Genomic DNA, 14,056 nt, shown 5'->3' with positions numbered 1-14,056 from the left:
TGTCCCTGAGGATCCAGCCAAAATACACCACTAAGGGTGGAGGTCACAAAATTTTGACCTTCCAATTTTGCATTCAGGATGAGAATTTTTGAAAGCTACATAAAGTTCATTTAAATTTGACACCACTAGTCATTTCTGCTTTGTTACTTTAACTCCATTTGTAATAATTCTTTTGCTATCTTTGCAACCTGGGCCCATTCTATTGTTTTCATCATCTTCAAAAACTGCTGGATCTTCGCGAAATTTAACCGACAGGAAGAAGATGCTGTGATATGCAAATGATTAGGTTTTCAGAGCATTCACAAAAGGTTGGTGCCGATGGTGACACCTACAACATGCTGACATGAGGAAAGTTTCCAACCGATTTCTCATACACAAACAGCAGTTGATCAGCGTTGCCTGGTGAAACGTTGTGATGCCTCGTGTAAGGAGGAGAAATGCGTACCATCACGTTTCCGACTTTGATAATGGTCTGTTTGTAGCCTATCATGATTGTGGTTCATTGTATCGCGACATTGCTGCTCGCGTTGGTCGAGATCCAATGATTGTTAGCAGAGTATGGAATCGGTGGGTTCAGGAGGGTAATACGAAACGCCTTGATGGATCCCAACAGCCTCGTATCACTAGCAATCGAGATGACAGGCATCTTATCCGCATGGCTGTAACGGATAGTGCAGCCACGTCTCAATCCTTGAGTCAACAGATGGGGACGTTTGCAAGACGACAACCATCAGCACGAAAAGTTTGACGACGTTTGCAGCAGCATGGACTGTGGTTACCCTTGACGCTGCATCACAGACAGGAGTGCCTGCAATGGTGCACTCAACGATGAACCTGGGTGCACGAATGGCAAAAAGTCATTTTTGCGGATGAATCCAGGTTCTGTTTACAGAATCATGATGGTACATCCGTGTTTGGCAACATCGCGGTGAACGCACATTGGAAGCGTGTATTCGTCATCACCATACTGGCGTATCACCCAGCGTGATGGTATGGGATGCCACTGGTTACACATCTCAGTCACCTCTTGTTCACATTGATGGCACTTTGAACAGGGGACGTTACATTTCAGATGTGTTATGACCTGTGGCTCTACCCTTCATTCGATCCCTGCAAAACCCTACATCTTAGCAGGATAATGCACGACCACATGTTGCAGGTCCTGTACGGGCCTTTCTGGATACTGAAAATGTTCGACTGCTGCCCTGGTCAGCACATTCTCCATATCTCTCACCAATTGAAAACGTCTGGTCAATGGAGGGTCGAGCAACTGGCTCGTCACAATACGCCAGGCACTGCTCTTGATAAACTGTGGTATCGTGTTGAAGCTGCATGGGCAGCTGTACCTGTACACGCCATCCAAGCTCTGTTTGACTCAATGCCCAGTCGTATCAAGGCCGTTATTACTGCCAGAGGTGATTGTTCTGGGTACCGATTTCTCAGGATCTATGCAACCAAATCGCGTGAAAATAATCACATGTCAGTTCTAGTAAAATATATTTGTCCAATGAATACCCATTTATCATCTGCATTTCTTCTTGGTGTAACAATTATAATGGCCAATAGTGTATTTTTTTCTCTTGACCAAGAGTCAGAGAGAAAATTTAAAATTTTAACTTTTTCCTCTTTAGATGTCACTGAACATGTAATTTTTAATTTTTCTATTAAGCTCAAATATTCAGTGTCAGATGATGTTGGTGGTAGGTTTTCTTCTTCTTTAGAAATAATAATGGTATCTGTATTATTAAAGCATGATCTTAAGTCTTTTCTAATTTTGTCTGAAATTTGTTGTACATTATTTTCAATAGCTGCTTTTCTTTTTATGCTACTTAATTTTATTATTTTCAAAGCACAAGATACGTCTAACTTAGAACAAGCAAAATCCAATATGCTAACAGTTTCCCCATTAGGAATATAAATGTCATTAACAAGGTTACATGATTCTGGTTCTGGATTCACAACAAATATTTTTGAGTAACAATTTGGGCACAGGGAATTTCCAGGAATCATATTACGTTTCAGTTGGGAAACTGTTTCACTCTCACATAACAAGGACAAATGTTCAAGTTTTATTTCCATCAAACCTTTAGTAATAGGCTTTTATGAACTTTAAGTGGATCACAGCACTTTCTTCCAAAAATATGGTTGTACTTCAGAATATATTTCTTCTTATGATACTCACACACTGATGTTACAGAAGAACTTACTTGAAATTTAAACAAAGTTCATGTAACTTCATCAAAGTCATTGGCATTTTTCAAGTTTTTTGAAACTGAACCATAAACTGCTTTGTGACACACTTCACTTGCTATCTGTCCAATAGAGCACTGTTCAACCATGTTATTGCATTCCAGTAAAGCATATAACACATTCTACACTCTTGCTGAAGTATGTACATCCACTCTAACAGAGGTTTCAGAACAAACTGACTACAAGAATGGCACACCCAACAATAATGTACTTCTACAACGCCACACCCATCAATAATGTACTTCTTTACTGACAATAAACCTAAACGTAAATGGGCATTTTTATTACCATAGAACCAAAGCGAAAGCACCTTCCAATAATGCATTATTAAAAATAAATAGACTAAATGAATATTGGGTGATAGTGTTAACTAAATACATGTCACAATTAAATTTTATTACAATGAAACAATAACCCATTTAAATAGGCGACAGCCATAAGATCAGTTGTAGAGTAATGTGAATTATTTCCTCATTTTCAAAACTTCGTATCTTTGTTCACAATCAGATATCAATGTTGAATTTTTTACAGTACATAGATATCACATAGGTGTACAAACTGTGCAAAAATCATATTTTTACATTCAGTCCCACCAGAGATAACTAACCCCAAACTTTACAAAAAATGAAATTTTTCAAATTTCAAAAATTCATAAAAAATTAAGGAAACATTTGTAAGTGTTCTTGCTCTATATGAGGCTAGTAGTGTATGATATCTCACTATAGGAAAAATAGACTCTCATAAATCACTCCTTGTTTGCTATTTTTAGGCATAAAAAGTGGATTTTTGAAAATTTGGAAACCAAATTTGAAGGCAATTTTGACTGGTTATTTTTGAATTTAGGGTATTTTGTGTTATAGACAATGTTGTAGAGGAAACTTTTCTAAAAACAATAATGAAAACTGCAATGTTGTAACTTAACCCAGTGCAGAGATATTCAAATTTTCACTAATGTCTTCTGACTGAAAAATCGTCACGCACCTACAAATAAAAATTGCCACCATCCAGTAAAGGTGCATGATAAAATTATTTTAAAAAACTGTTTTGAAATTCTCAAATATAGGGCAATCACATATAAAAAATTAAAATATTTAAAAATGGTCAAGCAACCATCACTGGACTACTTCATATGGATTGACCCAGAATGCTGAAAATTAGATGGATAAAAAATCTGTAGTACAATTTGACTAAAATATGGAAAAGGATGATACAACACATTCTGCGGCATCATGAAATGGTCAGTTTCGTAATGGAGGGAAGTATGGGTAGTAAAAATTATAGAGGGAAAAGAGTCCCATGTTCAGTTTCTGGCTGTGCCAAAGATTTTCTCTGCTTGGGGATTGGGTGTTGTGCTGTTCTTATGTTTGTAACATCTTAACTGACTTTCCACATTTGAGATGAATGTATGGGCACATACCAAAAGCCACTAAATTAAAAAAACACGTTTACAGTGACAAATGAAGTATGTCTGTAGTGTTGTACTATTATAACATACGTTGTTTGAACATTTTATACTGTCTCTAATGATACTAGATAAAAGGTTTATATAGTTGAATGATATCATACACACCACTGATAACAGCTGAACAACTGAAGCTCCACGTAATGCTTTATCATTAACTGATGCTGCTTAATTGTTCTGATAATGGTCAGTGGTGGTTGATACCAATTAATAGTCAAATACTTTTATGTGGTTGTGTCGAAAAAATATATATATATATATATATATATATATATATATATATATATATATATATATATGTGTGTGTGTGTGTGTGTGTGTGGATGGATATGTGTGTGTGTGTGTGTGTGCGAGCGTATACCCGTCCTTTTTTCCTTTTTTTCCCCCCTAAGGTAAGTCTTTCCGCTCCCGGGATTGGAATGACTCCTTACCCTCTCCCTTAAAACCCACATCCTTTCGTCTTTCCCTCTCCTTCCCTCTTTCCTGATGAGGCAACAGTTTGTTGCGAAAGCTTGAATTTTGTGTGTATGTTTGTGTGTCTGTCGACCTGCCAGCACTTTCATTTGGCAAGTCACATCATCTTTGTTTTTAGATATATTTTTCCTACGTGGAATGTTTCCCTTTATTATATACACAGGTACAAACAATGTGTAATTTTTGCCAAATAACATAGTTTACAAGTTTGTAGCCAGCCAGAAATACTATAGTCAGACTTGCATCCTCAGGTCTCTTTCTTGTCCTTATTCCTCAGTGTCATTGCATATGAGTGTTTGTGTACATATTAAGATGGGTGTATGGAAATAGTAGTACAAACACTTCTTCCTCCATTCACACACACACACACACACACACACACACACACACACACACTCTCTACGAGAAAAGTTGACCATTTTCATAACATATGAAGATACTGCATCAATAAATTAAACTGGCTTACTGCATTACAGAATTTTCTGCTTTTTACATAGTGGGATAACTGTGTTAAATCTGTATAGAAGCTTATATGGAACAAATGTAGCTTAATTCCAATACAACACGATAAAAAACAAATTTCACATTTAATTCATCACAGCAAAATAATGGAATGATTTCCACGGATATGTATTAAAATTTCCAAAAGGTACCCGTACTTTGATTCTTGTCTGCAAACAAAAGGCGGAAACTGCTTGGTTACCACAATAATTTTGCATTAAATGCCTGCTTTTCTGTGATTACTCATTCCTTTACCAAATCGCAGAAATTGCGCCTTTTCTCAAAGCTTTAGTAACATTACATGAAATATTTCATATTTCTAGAGTTCTGTTTGTCTCCTGTTGCAATTCCTCAGATCCAGAGAAAGTAAGTATTAGTTCCAGATGCTAGCAAGTAAAGCTTGGACCTGATAAAGGAGTAAAATGGAACTTTACAACCTATCCCTCTGCTTTGGGGACATTTCCCAACAGTTGAAAAAAATTTGTGCACTTACATATTAACTTGGTGGAGCGACTTCTGCCGTCAGAGGGATCCCACTACCTGTTTACAGTTATTGATGGGTTTACATGTTTGGCAAAGGCCACTCCTATCACTGGTATTTCAACTGAGACCATGGAAAAAGCATTTTTGAACACATGAATAGCACATTTCAGTTGCTTGATATGTCTAAAGACTGGCAGAGACAGACAGTTTGAGTCAATTCTATTCCAACAGTTACCCTGGCTGTGCAGGGTGAACCACCACAAGACGAACAGCAAAGCAATGGAATGATGGAAAGCTGGCACATGTCTTTGAGGGCAGCTACAATACATCTCAAGGACAAATGAACATAGGCCCTACCATTGGTTTTCCTGGGTTTATGCACTATTTATAAGTCTGACATCGGTACACCTGTAGCAGAAAAGATATATGGCAAGAATATCCATGCCCAGCAAATTTCACCAAAGACACGATGCCTACAGCAATGGGGGCTGACGCATTGTCAAAGTTTATTGCACAGTTATGACAACAGATGTCTCAATTTGGCACACTTTCATGGAGCAGACATGGGACCTGAGACCTGACCAACTTTTGTTGACATGGATTTAAAACGGTATGCTCAAATTATGCTCCAATCGCACATTATCAAGCCACTGTTTCAGCCACCGCATTCAGTGCCTTAGGAAGTATTACACAGAGAGAAACCTACAAAGGAAATATGCAAAAAAGGAAACCCCATAGTGGATTAAATACAGAGTGTGAAGCCAGCATTTATGATCTCTGATAATTCCCAAGCTCCTAACCAAGTGATAACAAAAGAAGCACCAACTAATCCACAAGAACCAACACCAAGCTCACTTCCACTGACAACTTAACAAACGACTAAACAAGAGCGAAAACCACAAAGGCAGATCCAAGCAGAACATAAAGTGTATTTTAAATATACGTACATGCTCCACACTTTAGAAGGGGAGGCTGTGTGGCAGATGATCATGAATCGATGTGGCAGCACAAAAGGCAGAGAGATTACAATGCAACAAAGTACACTTGTGTTTCTGACATATTTGACTGTTTTCCTTACTGATTTTTTTTTTTTTTGTGTGTGTGTGTGTGTGTGTGTGTGTGTGTGTGTGTGTGTGTAAATTCTCTGATTCAACATTCTAGTTACCTCAGTGAAGTTATGAATTTTAATAATTAACAAAACAAATTAATATTCTGAACACGATTTTTAGTGCACGGTAACTGCAGTAGATAAACAGGAAGTTCAATCTTAGCGCACTCCCCAAAGGCACAGGTGAGTTACTTCTGCCTCTGTCAATGACTTTCCATACGTGATGACATGATGTGTTGTCCCAACCAAGAAATCCTCCATACAGTCACAAATAGCACTTCATACCCCATATGATTGTACTTTCATTAACAATAGTTTGTGTCATTCAAAATCAAAAATTTTCAGAAGTCAAGAAATACTACACCTAGCAAACTGCCTTGCTCCATGGGCTTTTGGGATTTCAACTGAGAGAAACACAAGTTGAGGTCTGCATGACCAATGTTTTCAGCATTAATGCTGGTTGGAATGGAGGAGATAATTATCTTTTAAATGCATCATTATGTTCTAACTCAAAATAGCTTGTACGATTTTACAACAGATGGCTGTCAATGAGACTGGACAATAATTTCGTGGATCACTTTTGCTAACCCTTTTTTGTGGATGGCGTGTACTGCGGTTCAGGGGCAGCTCGTTCTTAAGGTCCAGAGGGCCCCAGCCACACCAGAAATTGTGTGATATCATTTTACTTGGTGTATTTTTTCAGTAAAGTGAGTATGACATGACTTTGATGTAGTGTGAGTGACAAAGACCAGATGTAATCAAGCCAGTATTCAATGCTCCGTTGCACAGACAATGTTACCCTGAGCTGCCAGTAGCCAGGTCATTCGATCAGTGCTGGGCCAACATCAGGTGGCCCATACTCCCACCTAACATCAGCCAACCAGTACCATAGCACTATCCAGTTTGCAGATGACACAAGCATATTAGTCAGCGGGAAGACTGCAGAGATACTACAGACAAGACTATCTGAGGCATTAACAAATGTTGTAAACTGGTTCAACCAAAACAAACTAATAATAAATAAAAGCAAAACAGTAGTATTAAATTTTCATAATATCAAGAGAAACATTGAAGAGGATATAAGAATTCTGATGTCAGACACGGATATTGCAAGTGTGCCTAATACAAAATTTCTGGGGGTCTGGCTACAGGATAATCTTAGATGGGAAACTCACATTGACAACATATTAAAGAAGCTAACTACCATGTGTTATTTAATGAGAGTGCTAGAAAACTGCTGTCATAAGGACTGTCTAATGACAGTTTACTATTCTAATATACATTCTGTCCTAAAATATGGGATCACTTTTTGGGGTAACTCGCCATCCTGCCTAAAACTCTTCAGGATGCAAAAAAGAATAGTGAGAATCATGGCTGGAATAAAAAGGGACAAACCATGTAGACCATTATTTAAAAGGATGGGGATTCTTCCCCTTCCATGTATTTTCCTATTTGAAAGTGCAATGTTTATAAAGAAATATACAATAACAAATCCTAGTATCCTCCCCAAAAATGAAAATGTTCATCATCATAATACAAGACAGAAAACTGACTTTCATGTACTCCATACAAAAACCAGTTTGTGCCAAAAAGGAACATTACACCATGGAAAAATTATCTACAATAAATTGCCAAGAGAAATTAAAGTAATGACTGATGTAAAAAATTTTAAAGCAGCATTAAAAGAATATCTGTTGACACATTGCTTTTATAGTGTGGAAGAGTTCCTCCAAAATCCTCGAGAGTCTAAGTGATGATTATGCAAATACTGTAACCATTAATATTGGCCTATAAATACATTCAGATGTAATTCTCAAGTTTGTAATGGGGTTCAAGTATAAGTTGTATAGCGACTTGCCCAGTATATGAAGTAAAATTCTGTGAATGTAATTCTCTAGTGTACATGTCAGTTCATAGTGTAGAAAAGTTCCTCAAAAATCCTTAGAGCTTAAGTGAGGATCATGCAAATACTTTAATCGTTAATATTGGCTTATACATGTATTCAGTTGTAAACTTCAAGTTTCTAATGTGGTTTAATTATAACTTACACATTGACTTGCCCAGTATATGAAGTGCTGTAAAATTTTGTGAACATATTTTTCTAGTTTCTAAAGTGTTTTGATTGTAAGATATACTTTGACCTGTCCAATATCTGATGTGCTGTACTGTACATGTAAGATTTACTGGACCAATAAATACAATACAATACACCCTTGGCTCGTAAAACTGCCATCATAGTGAAACAACCACAGATCAGGCATGTCCCCTGAACAGACCAGCTCAGGCACGACCTCCTTTCTCTGCAGCCCAGTGAACCCTGCTGTCCTCTTTCCCCTCCTGCTCGCTCATCTACACAATGTTTGTGACCAGCTGGCTAGGACTCCAAGCAAGAGCCATATCATTTGTGCCCTTGGCAAAACTGCTGAAGCTGTGCACCCTACCTCTTCAAGGAAAACTATCTTTCTGCAATTTTTTCTACACAGATCTAAGACATTTTGCAATTTGTACACAAGGTTTAATGAAAATAAAGCCTCAGGGAAGAATATCATTCAAATAAGCTATACAGATGAAAAATATAGTGCCCAACAAATTAAATGTGTCAGTGTAATAAATAAATTACTAATTTTCCAAACTTTCTAAAAAAATTGAAAGTAAAACAAAATATATGTCTTACTGTTTGTGGCAGGTACTGAACATCGATTTTATCATGACCTATAATAAAGAACAGATTTTATTTGCTCCTATTAAATTATTAACAGTGTATGAATCAGCAACAGAAAATAAAAAGAGCCAGCCCTATATATGATGATAATTTCTGTGGGTTATGTCACAGGTTTATTGACATGATTCTGCTATGACAGTCATCCATAGGCTTTGTGTGTTGCTCTTCTGTCAGGCAGACATGTTTCATTTAGCATCTAACTCAATGGAAGGAAGTAGGTTGACTAACAGGATGTTTGACTTTTGTGACAGAATACCCAGAACTACAATGTATTAGTTATAAGCAGTGGAGAACATCTCCAAATTAAATTTGAAAAAAACCATCAATAGAAATCGCTCCAACATAAAAACACGACAGATATTAATGGCCAATAAAAAGTATCTGCGCAAACACACTCAGAGGACAACAGGCTCGCAAACGTCTGTCAGTCCTTATGTGCCATAAAATATCATTTGGATGTGATAAGGGGAAGGGGGAAGGGGGGGGGGGTGGCATGGTGTTTGCACACTAGTCTCCTCACCAGTATCAGCTTTCCAAATGTTGGAGCCATTATTTCTCATCCAAGCAGCCACTCAATTGGCTTCATAAGACTGAGAACACCCCATTCCAGTTCTCCCACCGAAGAAATCCCTGGTAATAGGCCTACTAAGAAATGAACCCAGGTCCTCCACATGACAGTCAGAAATACTGATTGCTCAGCTAGGAAGGTGGACACTAATGTTTGACTAGAAGATGAGTGGTCTAAGCCATGGGTGCATAAGCAAGTTCACTCGAAAAATGAGGTAATAAGTGACAAAGCAAAGACCACTGCCAAATGCAGTACAACTTAATGTGGATCTGTCTGACTCAAATGAAATATAAATACATATAAATAATATCATTAGGAGTGAACAATTACTGTAATTTTCACTTATGAGATTTTACTTGTTAACTTCAAACATCCCATACATTCTGAGGTCTACTGTGGGAGGTTGTTTCGCAAATTAATAAGGGTAATATAAATATGACTGGACACTATACACTCCATATCATAGATAGGAGAGAGAAGTCTTTCAATGAAAGCTATGTGTATACACAGCTATATAAAAACAATGACGCCACCTTAATAATGTAACTATTATTTTATTTCATCTCGAGCTTACCATTATGATTTTTCAAAAATGATATAGTAGACTTCAGAACAGTTGATTTATCCATTTTACGATTGTTTGTAGAAACCATCGAACTTAATTCATTGATGAGCATGTTGAACTGGTCTCGACGTTTCTTCTCACTCAAATTTCGAGATTTCCTGCAGACAATAAATTGATATAGCAATAATAACCAACAGACTTCTAACACATCCTCCCACATATATTTCCCACATTTATATTCACCGTTTGGTATCATCCTTGTCATCACCGTCGTCGTCCATGGTATCACTGTAACAATTATTTAATTTGTCATTGTGAGAATTTCGTTCTTATTCTACAACTGCAGCCTTATTTTGCAGTTACTAAACACTTCTTTGGGATGACTGCCAATTTTTTCGCATTAAAAATATGCACTCTTTACCGCAATAGGTGATCATACATAGTTTGCAAAACATTACTACAGATGTATAGTACTTACTCGGATCTCCGAGATGGTTCCCTTTTAATGTAACTAGACATTTGTGAAAATTATTCTCTACTTCTCAGCGCTTGTCCACACTCTGCAACACACCTATCTTGCTTAAGAGATTCAACACTACTATATTCATAGCCACTGATCTAAATAATTCCATTCAGATTATAAACACAACACAAATCTGATGTTTCCGTCATTACTGTGCTTCGCTATCGTCATTTATTTCTTTCATTGTAGCCAACAATCGCACCCGGGAAGTCTATTCAATAACCAAATTATAATTTTTTACGGTGTTGTCATTAAAATATTATATTATTTTCGTCATCTTTGTTCTATTACAGTAGACAGAAAACGTTTTCATCCAGTTGCTGAAATGAATTTATGAATTCTGAACTACCACTAAATAATAAAACGGACGTCAGCCGTCAGATGTTTTGCGAGTTGTCAAGACCAATTTGTTTTCCTATACCGTTTGTAAACAGGCCGGGGACGCCTGTGCTTAGAGAGACTTCTTGTCAGTGAAAAGTCAGTGTTTAGCGTCGAATTTGAACTTACTGTTTAGAACATGGTCTACCTACATTTTCCTTCTAATAAAACAGAAGAGGAGTTAATGTTACAGGCAAAATACGCGAAATTAAAGAAAAAGGTTAGTTATTATCCTATGTCTAACTCATAAATCACAGTGAATAGTTATTAAATCGCCATGCCTTTCTTTCGTACCCCTAATCAAGGAAAACTGCGCTGCATGCGGTACCTAATGTATTATAGATATTATACTTTTCGCAAACTATCAGCGCAATGCGTAATTGTGCTAAGGGTAAAATAATTAAACTCAGTTGTTAACATTTCTTGAGGCTGCTATATACATGACGTCAATCTGCATTGTTTCTCTGATGTTTTGTGAATGCAGAAGGCAGATTCTTCAATACTATTTAAGTCCATATAAGTAAGCTATTCCATGTGGTTGTGTTTGAAGACAAACTAAAGCCATTTGGTTCCTGGGTTTCTAGGCTCATTCTGTACCGTTTAAGGAGGGGAAAAAAAAAAAAAAAAGCTGGGGGGGGGGGGAGGCAGGGAAGGGGCAATCATTCCACTTGGGACCTGTTGAAGGTACATTAGCTTATTTGTTTCAGTTGTAAATATTTGTCATGTATTATTGTTTTTCTGACATGTTTGACACCCCGGAATACCTCCTCACTACATACAAATTGTAATTAAAGTAAATCTGATCTATTGATATTGTTAATGCAGCAACAGGAAGAAGTTAAAATTTTCATGAAGCGACTGGGTCTTGAATTCAAACACAATTTTCATGTTCCATTGAGATATGTGTGAACAGCTCAATTGAATTTTGTCTGAAGATCTAAAGTGACTGGATTTAAGTCCCAGACCAGCATGCCTTTTTAATTTCTGAAGCTGCATGCTTACCGCCACTGGTGCAATACAAGTCTTCCATACAAGTTTCCAATGCTGTTCACGACTAAGTTTCTCATTACAGTCTTGATCCATACTAGCAGCAAACATTTCTCAAAGTGTATTTGCATTATTTGCTATGCTTTGTTTTGTAATGATTACAATACATTGATATGTGATGCTTCACTAGTAGTAGCCTCCTCAAAAGTTTAAGCAAATGAAGAGAAAGATGCTGTCACAACTCATGGATAAAAACATGCTACAGGAGCTGAATATGGAATATGGCTCTGGTAACTATAATTTCCCTAGGACATTCCTTCTGATTTTGAAATCCTGGCAAATTTTGTATCACTGTGTATTTCAAAGAAAGATAAAAATTTTAAGAAAGCAAGTGTGATGGACCAAGGACTTACTGCTACTCTACATTTTTCAGCAGTGTGGGATTAATTTCAGAACCTTATATATTTATTTCGCATTCTGAAGCAAACAATATCTCAGATAGTGCTGTACCTGAAGTAGCGATGGTTGAAGGTCTTAAATCTTAGGGCTATACAAAAATAAAAATTATTGAATTTTTATTTGAAATTTCTTTACCTTGTCATCTTGTAAACTTTGTCCAAACCACTTTGTCATAGTCGGTACTCTACCACAACCACCCACATTTTTGTCAACATGCTATTGGGATTGAACACAACAGAAATTTTCTTCAATGAGTGCTGTACTTTATTATTTTTTTTCGTACTCTTCCTAATGTTCGGCAGGAACTCATCTGACCCATGCAAGATAATAATAAAGAGAAGTTGTGGTTCCACATTGGCCACTATGCTGTGGTATTTTGCATACCAAGATATGTTATAGAAGTAAGTATAGACCCATGTTGATAGTCACATTTGGAAAACACGTCAAATATTTTTTTTACACTTTCATTTCCAAAGAGAAGATGAGGAAAGCTACATACCTAGCTGTAGGACACTTCAAGCATTTGCAAAAAGCACTATATGTGTCATCTTCAACTATTTAAATAATTGCACCTTACCAAGAACCTTTTAGAAAACAATAAATCAGACAATGGAAACTCCAGATGGGAATATCAACAATGCAGGAAAAGACAAATTGGTACTTCCATAAAGAATATGCATTAAATTTGACATATGCACAATTAAAAGACACTTATATAAAGCTTTCAACCACAGCCTTCATCGGCAAAAGGGAAACACACACGTTTCGTACACACAAGCAAGCACACCTCATGCGCACATGACCACTGACTCCAGCCAGCATTCCGACCCAAGGTGCTGGAGTTGGCGGTTATGTGTGCATGAGGTGTGCTTGCTTGTGTGTATGAATGGTGGTGTTTCTCTTTTGCTGATGAAGGCCATAGCCAAAAGCTCTATATAATTCATAGAATGAAGGCTTTCATGACCGGATGACATAGCTGCTGGTAAACCTTTCGGGATGTGAGGTCGTGGTCCAAGAAAATCTCCTGTTCCTGACGTTTCGTCCAGGACTGCACTGGACATCCTCAGAGGCACTCCTCCGCAGAGTCTTGCTGACTAATCGGTCAGACTTTCGAGAGTGACATACAGTATATGATCAAAAGTATCTGGACACCCCCAAAAACATACATTTTTCATGTTAGATGCATTGTGCTGTCACCTACTGCCAAGTACTCCACATCAGTGACCTCAGTAGTCATGAGACATTGTGAGAGAGCAGAATGGGGTGCTCCACGGAACTCAGGGACTTCGAACACGGTCAGGTGATTGGGTGTCATTTGAGTTATACATCTGTACGCGAGATTTCCACACTCCTAAACATTGCTATGTCCACTGTTTCTGATGTGATAGTGAAATGGAGACGTGAAGGGACACGTACAACACAAGATTGTACAGGCCGACCTCTTCTGTTAACTGACAGACACCGCTGACAATTGAAGAGGGTCGTAATGTGTAATAGCCAGTCATCTATCCAGACCATCACACAGGAATTCCAAACTGTATCACAATCCACTGCAAGTACTATGACAGTTAGACGG

The 14,056-nt window shown here is 37.5% G+C and overlaps 2 protein-coding genes across 3 annotated transcripts in view; one reads left to right on the top strand and one right to left on the bottom strand.

The window, feature by feature from the left end:
- Positions 1-10,817, bottom strand: part of LOC126484943 (circadian locomoter output cycles protein kaput-like) — a 120,102-nt gene extending 109,285 nt beyond the window's left edge. For both annotated transcript variants that reach the window (XM_050108547.1, XM_050108554.1), the window contains exons 1-3: positions 10,612-10,817; positions 10,377-10,421; positions 10,143-10,291 (exon numbers count right to left, since the gene is read on the bottom strand). In XM_050108547.1, the coding sequence (XP_049964504.1) occupies positions 10,143-10,291; positions 10,377-10,421; positions 10,612-10,652 (235 nt within the window). In that variant the 5' untranslated portion in view covers positions 10,653-10,817. The remainder of the gene's footprint in view (positions 1-10,142; positions 10,292-10,376; positions 10,422-10,611) is intronic.
- Positions 10,818-11,059: 242 nt separating this feature from the next.
- LOC126484931 (negative elongation factor E) overlaps positions 11,060-14,056 on the top strand; it is a 64,716-nt gene continuing 61,719 nt past the window's right edge. The window contains exon 1 of the mRNA XM_050108536.1: positions 11,060-11,254. Coding sequence (XP_049964493.1) covers positions 11,174-11,254 — 81 coding nt within the window. The 5' untranslated portion in view covers positions 11,060-11,173. The remainder of the gene's footprint in view (positions 11,255-14,056) is intronic.

The sequence above is a fragment of the Schistocerca serialis genome, chromosome 1 (assembly GCF_023864345.2).
Source record: "Schistocerca serialis cubense isolate TAMUIC-IGC-003099 chromosome 1, iqSchSeri2.2, whole genome shotgun sequence".
Classification (NCBI taxonomy): Eukaryota; Metazoa; Arthropoda; class Insecta; order Orthoptera; family Acrididae; genus Schistocerca; species Schistocerca serialis.
Note: the sequence above shows the minus strand (reverse complement) of the source record. Positions and strands in the feature narration are given on the sequence as shown.